Source organism: Diadema antillarum, unplaced genomic scaffold (genome assembly GCF_040938485.1).
Source record: "Diadema antillarum isolate AM-2024a unplaced genomic scaffold, OU_Dant_1.0 seq00000876_RagTag, whole genome shotgun sequence".
NCBI classification, from domain to species: domain Eukaryota; kingdom Metazoa; phylum Echinodermata; class Echinoidea; order Diadematoida; family Diadematidae; genus Diadema; species Diadema antillarum.
This window is the reverse complement of record NW_027271740.1, coordinates 1,358,497-1,377,517: the sequence shown is the minus strand read 5'-3', so window position 1 is coordinate 1,377,517 and position 19,021 is coordinate 1,358,497. Positions and strand designations below refer to the sequence as shown.

At 35.7% G+C, this 19,021-nt stretch overlaps 1 protein-coding gene across 1 annotated transcript in view; it reads right to left on the bottom strand.

Annotated features, from left to right (window-relative positions):
* LOC139740712 (uncharacterized) overlaps positions 1-19,021 on the bottom strand; it is a 141,798-nt gene that overhangs the window by 52,240 nt on the left and 70,537 nt on the right. The window contains exons 6-8 of the mRNA XM_071651278.1: positions 13,130-13,253; positions 11,200-11,280; positions 2,402-2,577 (exon numbers count right to left, since the gene is read on the bottom strand). Coding sequence (XP_071507379.1) covers positions 2,402-2,577; positions 11,200-11,280; positions 13,130-13,253 — 381 coding nt within the window. The remainder of the gene's footprint in view (positions 1-2,401; positions 2,578-11,199; positions 11,281-13,129; positions 13,254-19,021) is intronic.

The window sequence follows — 19,021 nt, the reverse complement described above, 5'->3', positions numbered from 1 at the left end:
AGTACCCTCCGCTTAATTGGGTACTGCTTAATCGGGTCAGAAATGCTCTCGCTCTCCTGAATCTAGAACATACCTGCCTACTACACCGCTACCTGACAAGAAAGAAGCTGGTTCTGATATATATGTATATAATGGACATGTCATGGTCAAAGATAATAGATAGAATAGATAAGACAGCAGCACTAATAAAAACAGCCAAAAGATGTCCTTACAATCCTTTGTAGAGATGATTTACAGGGATGCAAGAATGCCTGTCCTCACCTCCCTCAAACATTTTGTGGATCCTCCTGCCCCTAGCCTACACTATCACCTTCAATGTCTGTTCCAACAAACATTTGTCATGAGAAGTAAATGTAACTCACTTAAACCACCTGGTATGGAAGAGAACTGATAATCTGACCAATCATCTCAGAAATTACAGCTCCAGATCAATTTCCCAGAATACAAAAGTACATTTGTCTGCATTTCACCTCATCCATGAGAGAGGATTCGGGAGACCAGGACTGACAAACACCTTCAGGAAAAATCAACCAGAGCTAGCAAGAGTCTTTGCTGATTTGTATATTGTAGATCCTCAGCATATACAAAAAACACCTGATAACAACAACCAACAGTCACATGGGCTGGTAAAGTGATGTTACAGGTGTAAGTCTGATACACATGAAGCATTACGACCTTATACTTACAGCACTGACACTCGGCATCCATAAATCAAGCATTAGTCATGCACAATTATTTTTGCATTTTATGTAATGACTGTCTGTCCAGATGATGTGGAAGGACATGTAAAATTGCATCTAGGCTTATGTATCAACAAATGTTTGAAGTTTGTCTCATTTTAGCCTGCTTTCACCAAATTCATGCTTTCTTTCATTTGGACTATTGTGCATATAAGTTGAGTATATCAAGGAACTGTTACCTTGAGAGCATTTTAGCAGAAGGGTTGTTGGGATAATGTTGTGGTAATGTCTGGGTAATGTTGGGGTGATTACCCTAGCTGGTTAGGGTAGGAGTTATCAAAAGTTACGACAACGTCTGAGTAACATTTTGCAGGGACCATTTTAACAGGAAGGGTAAAAAAGAAAAGATTACCCAGACATTGTTGCGGTAACTCTGGTTTGAAAGGCTGTGTTAAAACAGGGCTTGAAGGATAAAGATCGACATTGAGCAAACACGCATGTGTTCAACTGATGTCCTCCTCACCCAAACAAATTGTTTATCACCTTGCAGATTAAAGTAGATTATGGAATCTACAATTGTAAAAGCGTATTTTCACACTATTCATGAATTGATGGGAATGCAAGATTTGAGTCAAGACCTTCAAAAGGAGGTTGATTTTTTTTTTCTAGTAACAATTCACACTGATAATATAATGATTTAAGACTTTTTACCCCCATACAAGAAGCTACTTCATGTAAGGTTTTAGTTAATCTGTAGGCCAACACTTTCTGAATTTCTTCTTTGATGATAAACTAATCCTTGTTATGAATTGGGAAGGGGAGAGGGGGTATGCTGTGCAGTAAAACTTCAAGGTTTCTTAACAATTATGACAATATAAATCTCATTTCAGTATGATTTGTGTGTGTGTGTGTGTGTGTGTGTGTGTGTGTGTGTGTGTGTGTGTGTGTGTGTGTGTTTATATTCTTTGTAAGTTTTTATCATGCACCAACTGAAATGTGTTTTGTAATCACAGTATTAGAAATCTACCAGGTATGCATTTACAAAAGTAGTCTCCACTTCTCTTCTTAACTGTTGAGAACAGGCTGACTTTGCTGTAACACGCATTTCCCATAGACACCTGCCCAAGTATACTTGGGACAAGTTTTTAATATGTTAATAGTCAATTGTAGATCTGGCACATATCACAGAAAATAACTTATCATACAACTACATAGAATAACCATGACATATTTGTGTTTACATTTCTTTACCTAAAGTCATATATATAAAAACGTTTTCACATTTTGATTTTACTTTCATACTTCTCGAATAAAGATATTATTGTAATCATTGATGATCACATTCTCAATCACTAATCATAAGAATCACAAGGACAAGTTTCATGACACATTTTTCACAATCAGCCTTACACTCCAGATGTTGATGCAACCAGCATTTGCAGATATGCAAAACTCAGAATGTGCGCTGAAATATACTGCTCTGATTATAATGATCCATTAAACCTTCTACATCCATAAGCTGAAATTAAAAGAAACTAGAACTCACATTTGCAAGCAAACGTGCAAACAAACAAGCAAACACATAACATACATTTCCTTTCATCAATTGGTTCATTTAGATTGCATGTCTTCTCCAATGGGTGGAATAGGTAGTTATCAGGTATTTAGATATACTGTTGTCACATCAATTCAACTTTATATGACCAAATTGCTGAACTTACCACAACAAATAAGGGTTCATCAGTGGGACCAAGGGCACTAACGACCTCTGGTTTGGACTGAGGGGTACCAACTTTGCGGACGTAGTTGATGGAAGTGCCAGCAGCTTGGAAAGAATGAGGAAGGTCGATGGCGAAATTTCCATTCAAGTAATATTCTCCAAGGACATTCCTCAGTGCTGTATTTGTATGTGGTAAAAGAGGAAACATTCACACAAAACATCATTATTCTTTTATTATCATTATTATTATTCATTTGGTAAGGTCTCATCTATAGGATAAGTTTTTAATTTTCAAATCAAAAGAAAGACTAGAATTCTTGTCATATGTACATTGTATTTCCTAAATTCACACAGTCTACTATCAATATGCTTGAGCTAGCCACTTTCTACATTCATGTTGTTCACCATCTCTCTTTCCTCTTTCTTTTTCATCTTTTTTTCCTCTCTAAAACTAGAAAAAAAAATCACATAACTCTTACCCCTCTAGCTGCCTTGTCTTTAGAGACATTCTGTCAATACTTGTATCTCAACTGTGTAAATAACATTCTAACTTGTCTTTAGTTAATATTGGAGCAACATAATAGCTATACTAAAAGCTCTTTTCTGACAATGACAAGCCTTTTTCTGCTCTATTGAAATAAAAAGTTAGTCTAAACCTGAATTTTTTTCTGACAGGCTTATTCTTTCTTAAAAATCCATATCTTTCACTCTGTGACAAAAGCAAAACAGACTGCCTAAAGTACACTCTGTCTCTCCCATTGAGGACGAACTGATTTTGCTACAACACACATTTCCCATAGAACCTTGCCTGAGTATAAGGCCAAAAAAAAAAATTTGTTGTATTGGCGTAACCCGCCCGACTCTAAAAATTCCGCCGACCCTATGTTTTTTTGTTGGTTTTTTTTTTGCTATCAATATCAAGTATCTTCTTGACTGCGATCGCGATCGCAAAAAACCCGGAAGTGGAAATGGCTCTGGGGATATTGGATGTACACGAGGGAGAGATCCCGCTAGCGCCTCGCATAGCCTCGCTTGATCAGTACGTCATCTGTTTCCAACACGGACGCGTACTCTATCAAGATTTATACAGTGTATACTTAGCATTCAGACTGCAATGTATTGTGCACAGTTTTGCCATAGGTTTCTTGTGTGGAGAACTTACACGAGTCTGTATATGTGGGACTGTAATAGAGATCACCGTGTGCGATGAAAAGATCGTACATATGGGTCAATTTGCATCTATCTTATGTAAGTCAAAACAGTAAAATATGAAGCGAAGACATTCAGGATAGGGATTTCAACATCTTTAAATTCTGTGAAGGGGTATAATTCCAGTAATATCGGCCTCATAAATGATTTGTAGAATAGATGAACACGGCACATACAGTGCAGCAGTTGTAACTGTTTACTGAGCACGAGTTATACACGTAAAATGCAGGTAGCAAAAAAAAAAAAAAAAAAAAAATCCGCCCGACCTACCCTATTTGAAAATCTCATGTTACGCCAATACAACCTTCTTTTTTTTTGGCCCAATCAGGACTCATCCTCAATGGGTTAAGTACCACATGATTCCTCAAACACAATGTCAAGTTGATCTAATTTGGACAATTTCCATTGATAGACAGAAAAATTTAATTCACTTTTTTGAACTAAGAAAATAGAATTCCAAACAAATCTCATATACTGCTCCTGTGTAACGTGACAAAATACACATTGACACACACACATACACACACACGCACACACAAACAAATAAAGACAAACACAAAAACATGGGAGACAGCAGGCAGTCTGTCGATCTGTGTATCTGCAGTCTGTCAATCTGTGTATCTTCAGTCTGAGTAACACAAAAATTTACCACTGCCCCACTAATTGAAGCTTTAATCTTACAGCATATTAACTGACTTGCAAAATCAGATGTAGAGTTTACACAGCATATCCGTTGTCTATTGCTATGCATTCCAGATAGACCTCTACTTAATACAAGAGGAAGCAATCACTGTGCTCCGCAGCCTACAAAGCAATGACACAAACTTCGACAGGATTTGAGATGATACATTCATGAATAAGATCACATCAATCTTTGCAAACATTTCTAATATTCCTATAATTGCTATTGTTATTTTCATCATTATTAGTGAACTATCATGAAAACTTATCACAATAATCCATTTTTGGTATGCCTACTGATAATACTGCTATCATTCATATCAAAATATATTGTTCAGGGCATTAGAAACAAACATATCTAGTTTGCTCAAAGACCCGATCATAATTCATACTTTATATATCTCATGTCTGATTTTATCAATTGAGCACTATCACAGATACAATGCTTAAATGTGGCACAAGCTGTTCAATCAAAAGTGGCTGTTTCAAGTTACTAGTTGAATATGATGGCAATGAACTAGTTTACATTCTACCCATCTAGCAGACAAAAAGCCAAACCTAATCCACTATCAGCATCATCAGCTGAATATGAAAGCAAGTAACACACTCATGGATATATTACCAAAATTGAGACAACATTATGGTTTCATCTGTAACTTTCATACATAAATCCAATAGTAACTGCATGAAAGAACTTAAAGAATATAAAACCAAAAAAGAAACAAAATAAAGAAACTGAGACATCTTTTTGTAGTTAGAAGGACATTTGGTTTAATTCAGTAGTCCTAACCACTGAAATACAGTTCAGTAGACACTAGTGGAGAATAATTCAGAACTACCAGGGCAATTAGACCTGTCTGGTTACTATTCCCCTCAAGTCTTTCCCAGAAGAAATACCTGAAATGGCTGAGGTGCAATGAGAAGAGTTTTAAACCTACAAGACATAAAGAGTGCAAAAAAGACATTCTGTCCATATGTAAGCAGCCAACTTTAATTATCTTTTGAACTTATACTATAGCTGATGTGTCACCACTTCAAAAGACCACAGAACAACATTAGTGGGATCAATACCTATATTGCAGACCTGACAAGCTGAACATTATACTAGATGTCAATAAACAGATAAAGATATCTCTCCTGAAAAAAAATAGAAACAGAGAGAGAGAGAGAAATAAAGAATATACCCTTGCACAATATGTCCAGTTAGATATATTCTTGCTCTTATCAATTCAAAATGTTACAAATAAATATCTAGTTTGTTCACACAGTACTTTAGCATTTATATCTAAATCAAATTTGGTGTTGGTTGTTATTATAATCTGAACTTATGTTAGCATTACAGATCAAAAGATTTTCATTGATATTGTTCCCATGTGCACCTCCACATTACCTCTACAGTTTGAGAATAACATCAAGAGTTCTTTGGAAAGATATCTGCAGCAGCATATTCACTTCTTCAAACTTTGCCTACGTGTCAGCCACTGCAATTTCGATGGCTTAAGTCACATTGCATTAATATATACAATTCACTCGATGAAAAATTTTGTGATAAGTGAAAATGAAGTCTGATTCAAGTTTTGTTTGTCATATAACATACCTTGACTTCTTGTTTTCAACTGTCCTGAATTTCTTAATCAAATTTCACATAAGAAAAAAAAAGTTTCAGAGTGGAATGAAATGAAGTATGAATCAGAGGTAGGTAGATATCTATACCTTTCTCTTATCAAAGGCCTGAGGAAAGGTGGATAGCTTACCAAAACAATCCATCAAAAAACTGAAGGCACCAAAAGAACAAATGCCTGCCTCAAACAACAGTGGACAGGAAATGCCATTATAACAGGAATGAACCATTCATATATTTTTTTTTTGCTCCCGTAAACCACTAAAACTCATACAATTCTTTCCCTAAGCAGCACTCCAATTTGAATTGAATTTTCAAACAGGATGAAGCATACTCAAGAATACTGCCAAGTACCGGAAGACAGTGTGGCTAGATTTATCAGTCTTTTCTTTGGCTGGTGACATGTCGTCTACAGTCTGAAACACCACTTTTGTTCAATCACTCACGACTTGAATACATCTGTGGGGAGCCATCAACAACCCAAAAGTTTTTGCTTTCGTGTGTTTTTACAATCTTGTGTACTTCAGTCCATAGTACTGGACTATTTGTCTCTCTTAGAGTTTCACATGGGGCAATGGTCTCATAAAGTATTTCATACCATAGATGTTCCAAAAGTTTGTAAACTTTTCATTCACACATGATGAATTTATGTCACACATAAAGAATTATGTCACTCATAATGAATTCAGCAAAATAACTTGATTTTCCAGGGTGATATCAAATTGATTAAATGTATTCTGTAATTCTTCTTTAATATCATGTAAGGTTCATTCTATAATTTCTTCATTTACATTACTGCTCTTCCTGTTATTTGATCTGTAGATATGCATCACAAATGTTAATTTGTGGGAAAAATCAATTAAAATAGAATAAAATAGAGATGAAATATCATTTTCTTCCAGCTTCCAGTATATGGCCAGAAATCAAGTCCCCCTTGGCAAAACAGGCGAATGTATGATACGTAGCTACAGCTGAAGCCGTTAATGTATGATACACACAAAGTTTCACATGACAAAAATCCAACCTGCATGCTTGTTGCCTTTCCATAGTGCCTGCTCACTTGTCTAAATTCAAGATGCATATACTTTTTAGTGCAACTGTTAGTATCTTACTTTCATTATTTCTACTCATAAAGAGCTTCACACTCATATTTTCAAAGGACATTATCAACTTCAAATTTATTTTCATTTTTCCCTTTTTTTACAAATAGAAAATCATAAAGAAATACATGAAGAACATAAAAAGAAAAAAATAAAGATATTCTTCTTCTCTCTTTACTGTGCAGACCCTCCTTAGAGTATACTAGCACACTATGCAATTTTCAATTTTGTTTAAAAAAATGTAATAAAGACAACACTATAGTGTTACTGTGAATAAGGGTAGCCTCTCCACTTATAGCACTACTCTCTCTAAAAGACAGATATTGATATGATTTTCAGGTCTAAACTGATGTGTAAAATAGAGACAAAGGGGGCTATCATATATCAAAATATCTTTTCAAAGGATGTATAAAGAGAGTAGGAAGCAAACTTGTGGTCTCTTCCAGGGAAGCATCTATTAATATCCCCTATGCTACAACACTATCTGTACAAATGTGTTTTCTTGTCCCATGCTCTTTTTCGATCAAATTAACATCTTTGCATAATGCTGATGTCTTGAAAATAGTATCAGGGTTACAACCTTCCAAATATCAGCATTTTACTGACTGTCAGACTGTTATTCATTGTCAATGAATGTTTTCCAATAGCAAAAAGGGATGTTTACCCCAGAAGGAAACATATGCTTTCCTATATTCTACAGAAAGGACAAAGCCCTAACTCCTCACCAATACATTTCAAGGATATCATCATTAAGGCCCACTGAGCTGTCATTCTTCAGCCAAATTTTTACTTCTGGTAACATGCACTTTACCTAGAGACAGACACACTTTTATTCCTGTTTACACACAGGACTAAACATTGCTACTTCACCTTTCTGTCGACCTCTTGAGCTGTTGACACAGGAGAATTAGAAAGGTAGAGCCTTCCCTGCAGGCCCACCCATTTGCAAACAATTTCATTTTAAAGTGGAGAGTGAAATCAGAAAAACATGTCCCAAACTTTAACTCATCTTGTCTACAACTTTGTTTTTCCTGTGTGAAAACATGCCTTCAGTGTCATTTTCTTTCCTATCAGTGCCCTGGTAAAGCTTCTGGTTTAAATATTAAGATTTAAGTGTCAGACTCCTTAGAGGTATACATCATTATGACCAATAAAGGGATTTCTATAACAACATGAGACAAGCTACATTAAGTTTGATAACTTGGATATCTAACAATACTCTACAAACAAAGGCTGATCCCCACAAAATACCAACTCTGATGATAGTACTTTTAAAACATTACCAAAACTTTCCAGTCAGGCTTGAATCCTTCAGAAATGCATTAAGAAGCTCACTTTAAAAAACAAGAGCTAATGCCTCTCTCATGGAAAGAAAAAAAATATGTTATTGCATGAATCGACTTAAATAAATTCTTTGAATTAGCTCTAATAATCATTTTGTCCACATCTTGACTTTCTATTTGTTTTCTTTACCCCTTTGAGGACAGGCTGATTTTGCTGCAACGTGTGTTTCTCAGAGACATTTGTCAGAGTATACTCGGAACTCATCTTCAACAGGTTCATGGTCAAAAAGAATATCTGAGGAGCTTTGTTTTATGGCTGGTCATCATGTCCTTCAAACATTTGTAAGCTGAGACACAGCTATCAGATGAAGACATCGTATTTATAGGCACAATGGACTGAAATCTGGATAAGACCTATGGATTGCAAGGCCAGGTCAACGACAAAGAAAGACTATGTGAACCCTTGCATGGGAATGAGTTCATATCATGTTTATGAATGCAATCCATATCTTTGAACAAGCAGTTTGCTCCAAATACAAAAGTAAGTCAATGGATACAAGCATCTTTAGGCATTCAAACATGACTGTACTCTGTCATCCATACAATAAATGACAGTTTTTATTCCTTTTTTTGTACATTGCTACGCTGATGTCTGTCTATTACAAGAGGGAGTTTGATGACAGCAATCACGAACAAAGTAAAGAAAGAGCACACAGATCTACAAACTTCAATAAAGGCTCAACATTTGTGTGTGTACTTACATCTTCTTTCGTTATATCAAAATGTCGTTATAACAGAAAAAAATAAACAACAAAAAACACAGAGCCCATAATTTTGCCTCCTGGATTTTTATTTCATTGTAACTGGAATTTCGTTATAACCGTTTTCGTTACGATGGGGGTGCACTGTATATATTTTGAGGGTGGATTTGCTTCAAATAGCAGTTCATTACTTTCTAGAAGTGTTAAATGATAAATACAGAATCCAGAGCAAAATCACACAGCATAAGTGAGTGATTGAAAACGATATCATCATCAGAATGCTCATTGTCATCCCAAGATTAACCCGTTGAAGACTAATCCCAAGTGTACTCAGGCAGGTGTCTATGGGAAATGAGTGTTATAGCAAAATCAGCCCGTCCTCAATGGGTTAAACAGATAGCAGGTGAATTAATTCCTTAACTGAGGCCTGGATGGCAACATGTACCAAAGAGATGAGTGAAAGGTCAGAGAAAGTGGACTGGCCAGTTATGCAGGTGACCCTTTTAGCCTTCCAGCTGACCGAGTGAGAGATTAGCTCAGTGACGCCAGGTGTCTAGCACTCTCCCCATCTCATTCTACTGTGAGAAGTTATATCTGTGAGCTTCCCACACCTATACATTGTGAAACTAACAACTAAAATCAGCTTGCCTTGTTTTTTTTTAGTTTAAAAAACAACAACAACACAGATTTAATGTGCTTCACCAGATGTAAGAGCCAGTGCTTCTAAGTGGAACAAGTCTATATGAAAGACTTGTGAAGATTCTGAAAGAGGAAGATGCATCACATTGTAGCATCTAATGTATCAGCTTCTATTTCTATCAGTTTCTATATCCCTGATAAAAGCCTCGTTCTTTATATCAACCTACAAGAATAGAACTTCATAATCTTATTCTTGTGCACCCACTACAAAACCAGTAAAGAAGTATTAGTGCTGGAAGTGGTCAACCACCAAAAAAGAAGTGTGCAAATATATTGTATAATAGTATCTGCGCCTCAGTGGAGGAACTGCTTAATCAGCTTTGTGAATGATAATCTGTTAATAACTTAATCACATTAATCCCCATAAATTCACATTTATGTCTCAATGCTGGAGGGATCCTTTTAAACAGGTTATATCCTGGATCAGACAGCTTACTTTTATGCCACTTTACAAAGTTTAGGAAATTTTTATTCCATTTAAGTACATCCATTCCCCTCTTTATCCATTTTTCTAGACCCACCCCCCCCCCAAAAAAAAGTAAAGAAATCTTACCCTCTTTATGCTAAGGGAGGGTTTTTCACACCAATAGCTACTTGAAGTAACAAATATTCTAGATCAAGAAAGTAGGGGTGTAAAAGTGTACCGTTGAAATTTGAAGCAAATTCATTTTTCTATCTACTACCTGGCCTATACCCCTAATTTGTATTTTATTTTATGATTACATACTTGCAATTTTCGAACTAAAGCTAGCAAGATGCACATCCATGACACAATAAATCTACCAATCAGCAACCAAAGCAGTACTAGAACACTATAGGTATCTAGAATATCAATATACTTCATGGTATTGATTTTAAATCAACCAAGAAAAAAAAGACACGAGATCCAATAGAATGAATAGTTCCATATTGTCCTTTCACGCACAGACAGACCAGTTATTTTCGTACTTGTATGCAAACTTTTTCTTTGTGCTTTTAGCTCTGCTGGTATCTTCCTCTGAAGGTTATCACACTTGAGAGGTATAAGCGATGTTCCACATTTAGATCTGGAATGGCCGTACCATGGCATGTGTGACTTCACTCACTGTCAATCCCTCTTCTTAACACTGACATGGCTGTCATGGCTTTGGACTCTAGCTTGCCTTCTCTCATTAACTGAAATGTGTACTACTCACAAACAGTTATCTCCTTTAGTTTGATGTGCCATCCACTCGGGGTCACTTTCTCCCTAAGCTGGTACTCTCAACACAAGTTAACATGCTGCCATTCATTCATATCATTTGATATCTTGCTCCTTTTTTCTATTCCTTTTTCAGACTTAGTATTATCCAAACTTGTCTGAATTCTCTCCTACATTTGAAAGTCAAACCACAATTTGCATACAGTTTAGCTAGAGTTGGCAATCACACAGAATAAGAAGCAAGTATAGTAGAAAGAGATCTTACCTAGGTAATTGTGTGATCCTCTGAGTTCAGCAATGCGGATGTTGGTAGCACCAGCAGGAATGATATGGATGTCATTGTAACCTGGCAACATGATCGATTCACAAACAAAACAAAAAGAATTAGACTTGATATTCATCAATGCAGTTTACTACTCTGTCATATGCAGGTATAAAAGATGAAACCATACACAATGTTTCTCTAAGAGAGCCATTAAAACCAGCTCAGACTTTGACTCATTCTGGGCTGTTGAAAATTGTGATGTATCATCAACTTGCATAGTGTGGAAGTAAATGAGTAATTTTCATACAAATTTAGACATTTTGAACATTTGAGATTTTGACAGGAGGCATATTATCCCTTCACCAAACTCCATTAATTACACCCCCCCCCCTTTTTTTTTACTCAGAACTGAAGAAGCAGCTTAGATCTGTCATTTAATAATTTCATTCATGGTTTCCATGAAAGTCCAATGAAATAGATTAAACAAATTATCTCAACTTAATCATCATATTGCCTGGGTATTATTTTCTTTAGCAATCATGTAACAATCATGAAAAAAAAGATCCTGTGTTATGAATATCAGCAGCATGTTTATGTATGTTTATCATTGGAAATGCAAGTGCATGGTAGCTTATAAGATAGAATATCTTGTACTTTTATTTTTCAAAGACATTTAGAGAATCACATTATTGAAAATGGAGAAAGATTATTGTCACGCTGGAATGATACACATGTAAATTGTCCCATTGAAACATACACATAATCATACACACACAGAAACATGATCTTACACATAGGAGTTATATGAATCTCTTTATGATTTTATACATGGGTGGAAATCTGACATGGGCCTAGAGAATACAAGTCATTTAAGTGTCTATGTAAAGATCAATTAATTTCTTACAATTACAATTGCAATCTTGATGAATGAAATATAAACACAACATGCATGTAAAGAGAAAGAACATTGAGTGACAAGATTATCAACAATGTCCTTCACATGTCTTTACACTGATGTCAGATGACAAACATTTACAGCATATCACTACCTGGCACTTTCTTTCTAGGGTGTCATGCCATGGAAGCTAATTTGCAAGCTGATTGAATATTGCATCTAATAAGAGGCCACATGCATTCATTGTTGTCCATGCTGTCCACCGTTGACCATGTCCAGGGAACTATTCGTATTTCACTTACTAAAATAAAATGTAACTTCAATGTATCCACTGAAAAAGGCTTATCATTGTACAGGTGAAAGATTGATGGATATACTGGGTTATTTTTGTGTCATTTACAGTCATTAACCCATTATCTAATAAGTATAGTGTGCCCAATTTATGAAGCATGGTGCATGGCTTGCCAAGTGCCTTGATCCACTTCAAATCCTGAGATTTAAGCTTAGTTCTGGATGGCAGGTGAAGGGACGAATGGTAGGCATTGAATGGGTCTACTGATCAACAACAGTGGGCAAGCTAGTGCAGGGGGAGGGTGACTGATCCACTGATAATCTATTGTGCTTGTTAGACAGTTTAACAACACATACACACACACACACACACACACACACACACACTAAGTACAGTTAAGTCATGACACAAATGTTAGTGCAATCATGTGGTGTACAAATCCCATACGAAAAGAAAACAAAAATATTGCTAAGATGTCTAAGATTTATATATGCACATCAATTCTTTAAATCAATCCATCTCATTTTTTTTTCATGTTGTTGCAAGCAATTGAGTTAACTCAAATTTCATTTCATTTCATTTCATTTCATTTTATTGTTTCTGCATGGTACAAGTAATCAAGTATGATCCCTTTCTGAAATATACATATAGTTCATCATTATTCATGGTTGATTTTGCTCATCTGATAATAGGTAGCATCTAGTTACAAAATGTGTAGGTATTCTAGTTAAGTAATCACTTACCTTCTGGTAACCTCTTGCGTGTGAATTTTCCCTGGAAGAGACGACACGTACTGTTGTTTCCTCCACACTCACGGCACTTGTCTTCTACTGCATGGGAATCCAGCATCATATCGCAGCCTACATTCTGCAAGAGAGAACAATGTTCATTAAACTCTGGCATAGCAAGTTGAAGGACTTCACCTTTATGTATACACCACATCCTTAATTTCCAGAAAAAGCCAAAATTGATTGGGCATGCACAGTACATAAATTTAACTATAAAAATCACACATCCACATGATAATGTTATTGTTGTAGCGATGTTGCTCTATGACTCTTTAAAAGGTCATTATATTAATTTACTGAGAAAGACATTTTGATAACAAACTCAGAGCATCGTTGTCTTGTCTCATTTTGATGTAAGACTGCTGTCAAGCAAGAAATATTCACAGCATGAAATTTTTGTGAATTGGAGCTCAGAAATCTCATAAAACTGCATAGTAAGAATTTTTTTTTAAAAGAATAAAAATACAGGATTAAAATTTGTTTGAATGGTGGTATTCCATCAAAAGAATGCCTGTATCTAGTCACAAAAAGAAAAGGCACCAGAGAGCTCAAATATGGCTATCATCAACACTTGCAAATGAGTATCTGATTTCTGATAATCAGGAATATTGAAGAATGTCAAAGCTCTTGTAAAAATCAAGACTTTAAAGCCATCTGATACCTACTGATCTTATAATCCCTATAATGAAGCAATCTCAAAACTCTTACAAACATTAAAAACACACAGTTTTCTATTAGAATAATTTCAATCATATTTTGCACTGTTATATCATTCATTAAAGTGTAATCTATTACCTCAATTACCATTCACTCCCCCTAAATCTGGATCAACAACTGGTTAAAGCACAGGAGAATGCTGACATCCACAATGCTACTGGCAAGTAGTTTTCTAAAAGTCAGGACTGATTAACTTCTTATAACTGGGCAGAGGGGAAAACACCATCTGAGTAACTCATTCTAGACAGTAATTCATCAACTTTGACTGGACGCTATATGATCACTCTTCCACGCAAATGATACAGCTGTACCTGCAACAGACTTAACTTTAAACATCCTGACATAATGTGACAAGATGTATTTATGGGCCATTCTATAGATTACTATGGACTACTTCTAGCCCTTCCTGGAAGGGTATCTATGTACATACTATGCCAAAATGTATACATTTATGGAGTGCAGAAAATAGTTATTGCTTTTAGAAGCCCAGCACCACACACACACACACACACACAAACACACACACACACATACACAATCTGGCATATTTGGAAACATTTATCTTTCTAAAAGATTTCTAGTGTTTTGTGACACAACATTTTGGCATTTATTCAGATTTTTTAAAGATACATAATATATAGATATATATAGGCCTATATATTTCAGATATCCAAGCTCTATCTGAATCAATCATATAATGTACTTTAAAGTATATAGGCAATGATGTTTACTGAAATGGTATATATAAAAATATAGGCCATGTGCCTATTTCAAGATCTATATCTCTTTTATATGTCTTATATTCTTCAGTAACTCTGATCTTACTCTTTTATTCTTCTCACATTATGAAGTCTCACAAAGATTACTTACTTTCAGAGAAAACATACAAACAGAAATATTTGGTATTTTACAATCCTCTGACATCATGTCATTTGATATTGTAATAAAATTCCAGGTCTCTTTACTTGAAATCAGAAACTACTGCAAATTACTGTTTAAATTGGATTCGGATCTGCTGACTATATGCTGATTACTTCAATGATTTCCAGAAGAGTGTATTTGAGAGGAAAGTATCCAATTTCAATGAAGGTTACAAAGAAATGAAATTGGGCTGAAGTTCCTGAAGTGCACATATCAAGTTGATATGCATTTAACATTGTAATAGTTCTTGAATAAAGACAATTATTGAAAAAAGAAAATGGCAAGATGTACATGTATTCTCTTTCTGTGTTCTGTGCAAGTTTAGACTTTCCGTGACATAGATATTTCAACATTTTAATCCCTTCTACACTGCATGGCTGAACAGCCTCTTTCTTTTATATCTCTGCAAACAAAGTTTGTATTTAGGCCTACAAGAATATGCAATGATGATATGATTTGAAAAGAGCTACATAACTCAAAATATGACACAAGTATCTGTAACACAAAACACATACATAGATATGACTTGCAGACGAAAAAAATCCTATCAGCTTAGTGGATATCAAAATAACTAGCAACAAATGATATTCCCTTACAATTTACAAAATGGCACATGGACTTCCTTTTATGTTTTGAGGGTACAAAAAACTACAATGGAGGTCGATGATATTCGACAAATATTCCATGCCTAAATGTATACAACTGATGTTCTGCCGCTTATTACTCTTAGAATATTAAGTGTAATTTCAGATTTGAATAAGACTTAAATGTCAGCCTACTTGAGTACTGAATGTCTTTATCTTGCAAAAATGCAGACTAATTGTCTGTGTGTAAGGTGCAAACAGGGAGGCAGAAGAGAGATCCTTCTCCCACCTCGGTCCCTGGTGCAAACAGGTGCAGGAACTACAGGATTATACAAAGTATATCTAGTAGCAGCATTCTTTGTTAACCCACTCATTATTTGTTTCTAACAGACAGACACGAAACCTGCCCTTACTATAAGGTCACTGGACAGAAGAAAACTTTGCCAGCCCTTTGAAAACTCCCTTGAGGTCTTGTCTCCATGACGATGAAGTTCTGATCAAACTTTGGTTTACAGACAGTAACCAAAGAGTAGTTTTCTGAAGGCTTTGCTAGAGTGTCCAACATTCAACCTTGACTAGGATTGAACAGAATTTTAAGTGGAGGCCGGAGGGCATGTAACAAGGGAGAAGAAGTTTCAGAAACGCAAAACAGTAACTAAGCACTGTACAGAGAATGTCTTATAATAGCAATATTTTCCAAACAATTCCAGTCTTCATATTCTATATTTGCTTTTTGTTTGTTTTGGGGTCCCCCCCCCCCCTTTTTTTCATGTACACATAGCTGCCCAGCTCAAAAACAACAAAATAAGTTAGGATTCTCTACAATAGATCAAAATATGTTATTGGGATGACCAACTCTTACTTCTCAAGTTTGTCTAACCTATGAAAGTACTTTTTCTCTATCTGCAGTCAAAATTTGTCTGCTTAAAACAGAACCAAAATTGATATAGGCCTATATATTGAAAGTTTTTCTGGACCAGATATTTTTCGGACAGGCATGTCACTCACTGTGAAATAAAACATGTGTATTGATACTTCTGCACAGCACCCCTGATAAATAAGCCCACATTTCTCCCTTTTATGAAAAGCTGCACCTAAATATCACATGTCCTGTTCTTTGAAAACTCCTTGAGGAATGCTGAGGATGAATTTAGCCACTACTACACCATTGATAACAGCACACTATGTGACCATCCAGAGCTAAACCCACAATAAGTATGGTAGGCCAAATTGAATTTCCCTTTTCTACATAGTTTTAAAAACTAAGCTCTCAGCTTTATCAAAATAATATGTAACTTGTTAACATTTGGAAGGATGATATCGAAGGGAACTGTACAATATTTTGTCCACATTCTGATCAGCGTTTATACTGCTCAGAACAGTTTATCAATACACTGACAGAGCATATCTTATTGAACAGGCATGTTTCAAGTCAGATTTCTGAATGTAAAAATATTATTTCAACTACTTAAGACCCAAACTCTAAGTGATGGAATGGTACGTCTATGATGGAATATATCAATGATCGGTAGATTGCTTAATGTGTTTCTTCTAAATTATATGGTACATCACACTGGCATTTTTTCTATACATCTAATATTTGGGAATCTTCTTAAATCACTTTGGCCTTGTCTTTCATGAGTTTTATCTCAAAGTATAATTATATGAAAACTTGCTTGTGACATTTGATTCTTATGACACCCCAATGAAAGGTAAATTACTGCATAATTAAAGATGAAACTGAAATTTTCACTTGACCCTTAACTGACCCAATTGCCCAAATCTTTCTCTACATAATCACTGTGTGGTATGAAAGTACAAATTCTTATACATACAAACCAAGTCTGATTACACTGTTAAGTGTATACATTCAATCACTAAATTGTCTCAGAGAGCAAGTATTGAGCATTTTCACTTGACCTTTGCCCTTGCTCTTTGACCCTGTTGTCTGCAGTTTTTTTTTTCTTTCAAATAATAACTAACTGATGGCATCGATTTCCACTTATAATACTATGAGTTATTTTCAAAATATGGGAAATAATTGTGACATGATATCATTTTCATTTGACCTTTGACCTGATGCCCCATATCTTTCTGTACAGAATCATTGTCAAGTAATGCATATATATATATACCTGGTTTGATTAAAGTGTACTAATACCCTGGAGATCAAATTTGTGTACAGCTAGAATACAAAACACACACACACACACACACACACACACACCCAGCCATGTTTCACTCATAATATCTCCTGAGAGTATTAGGACCTACATATTTTGATACAGATTATATCTCTATAACAATTTGGCACTTTTGCCCCACGCTCTTAAGTTCTGCTCAGTAAGCACCAGTAGGACCTACTGATGTATGCGCGTTCAAGCTATTTGCATACATTTTCCAAAAAAAAACACACATATATATTCAATTCAATTCAATTCAATTCGTTTATTCATCTCAATCATCATAAAACAAATACATTGTGAGATCAACATAGCAAACAAAAAAGAAGTATTGATGAGGAGAACGGGGACTACAAAAAGCGATTGCTTGAAAAGGAATCATATGGACCGTGACGCGAGAAAAGGGCCCTTAGGGCACTGAATTCCGAAAATGAGTTTTCACCTCCACATTGTAGAAGGAACTCTGACGTAGTTAGATATGCAAACCTTTTTCTGAAATTCCAATCCTAAATGACCCCTTTACGACATTCAAAACAGCACGTTTTGTCCAAATCCTGTCAATTTTTGATGCGTCTATATGCATGTGCGCACATTTAGCTAGTTGATCTTTTTTGCGCGTATTGCTTTGTCAAACTTCCGCGCCGTTTTCTGGCGTTTGCGCGCAGCAGCGCTAAGGGCCCTTTTCTCGCGTCACGGCCCATGTATCAAGCTTCCATGTAGCTTCGTTAGCTGATCACAGTAAAGATGAGAATTCTTCTGTCTGGTCACTTTGTAGCTGAGGCATAAAAATAAGTACTTCTCACTAAAAATCGCATACATGGAAGGATCGCATATGTTCCACTTGACAATGGGAGAGAGAAGTACTTTTCAACTGACTTATCCTACATACTTGCAATTTGAGAGCATTGCCCAAATTCAACCAGAACTAACCGAGAAGTGATGATGTCACTTCACACAATATCCTGTTCCACAATATCCTCTCTATACAAACCACTGATTTGATGAGTCTCTGGAGTATCTTGTCTGACTGCTGTCAATCTCACAGCAAAGTGTGGGTGGACAAGTGTCAAACAGGGTTCATTTTTATGATTTGTGAAATATTCCATGGTGTGTGTACAAGATTCTAACAGTAACATAACATTGTATTGGGTCTTTTAAAGAGAAGTCAAGATGACAGAGGAAAGGTGACTTAAAAGTTGGGGAAAGGGGGTATTCTTTTGCTGAAGTAAAAAATAGTTTAGGCTGAACAAAAAGAGCAGGGGAGGGGAGAGAGTATTGTAGAGAGTTCTAAAGAGGAATGGTGAGAGGGGATTGACGAGTAGAAAGTTGTGAAAGGGAGATATTCTCTTTCCTTTGAATTAGTTCCTAACAAACCTTGGATAGTGAAGGAGGTTGGGAGAGACAACATTACAGCAGAAATACTGGAGAGAACTAAAGAAGAA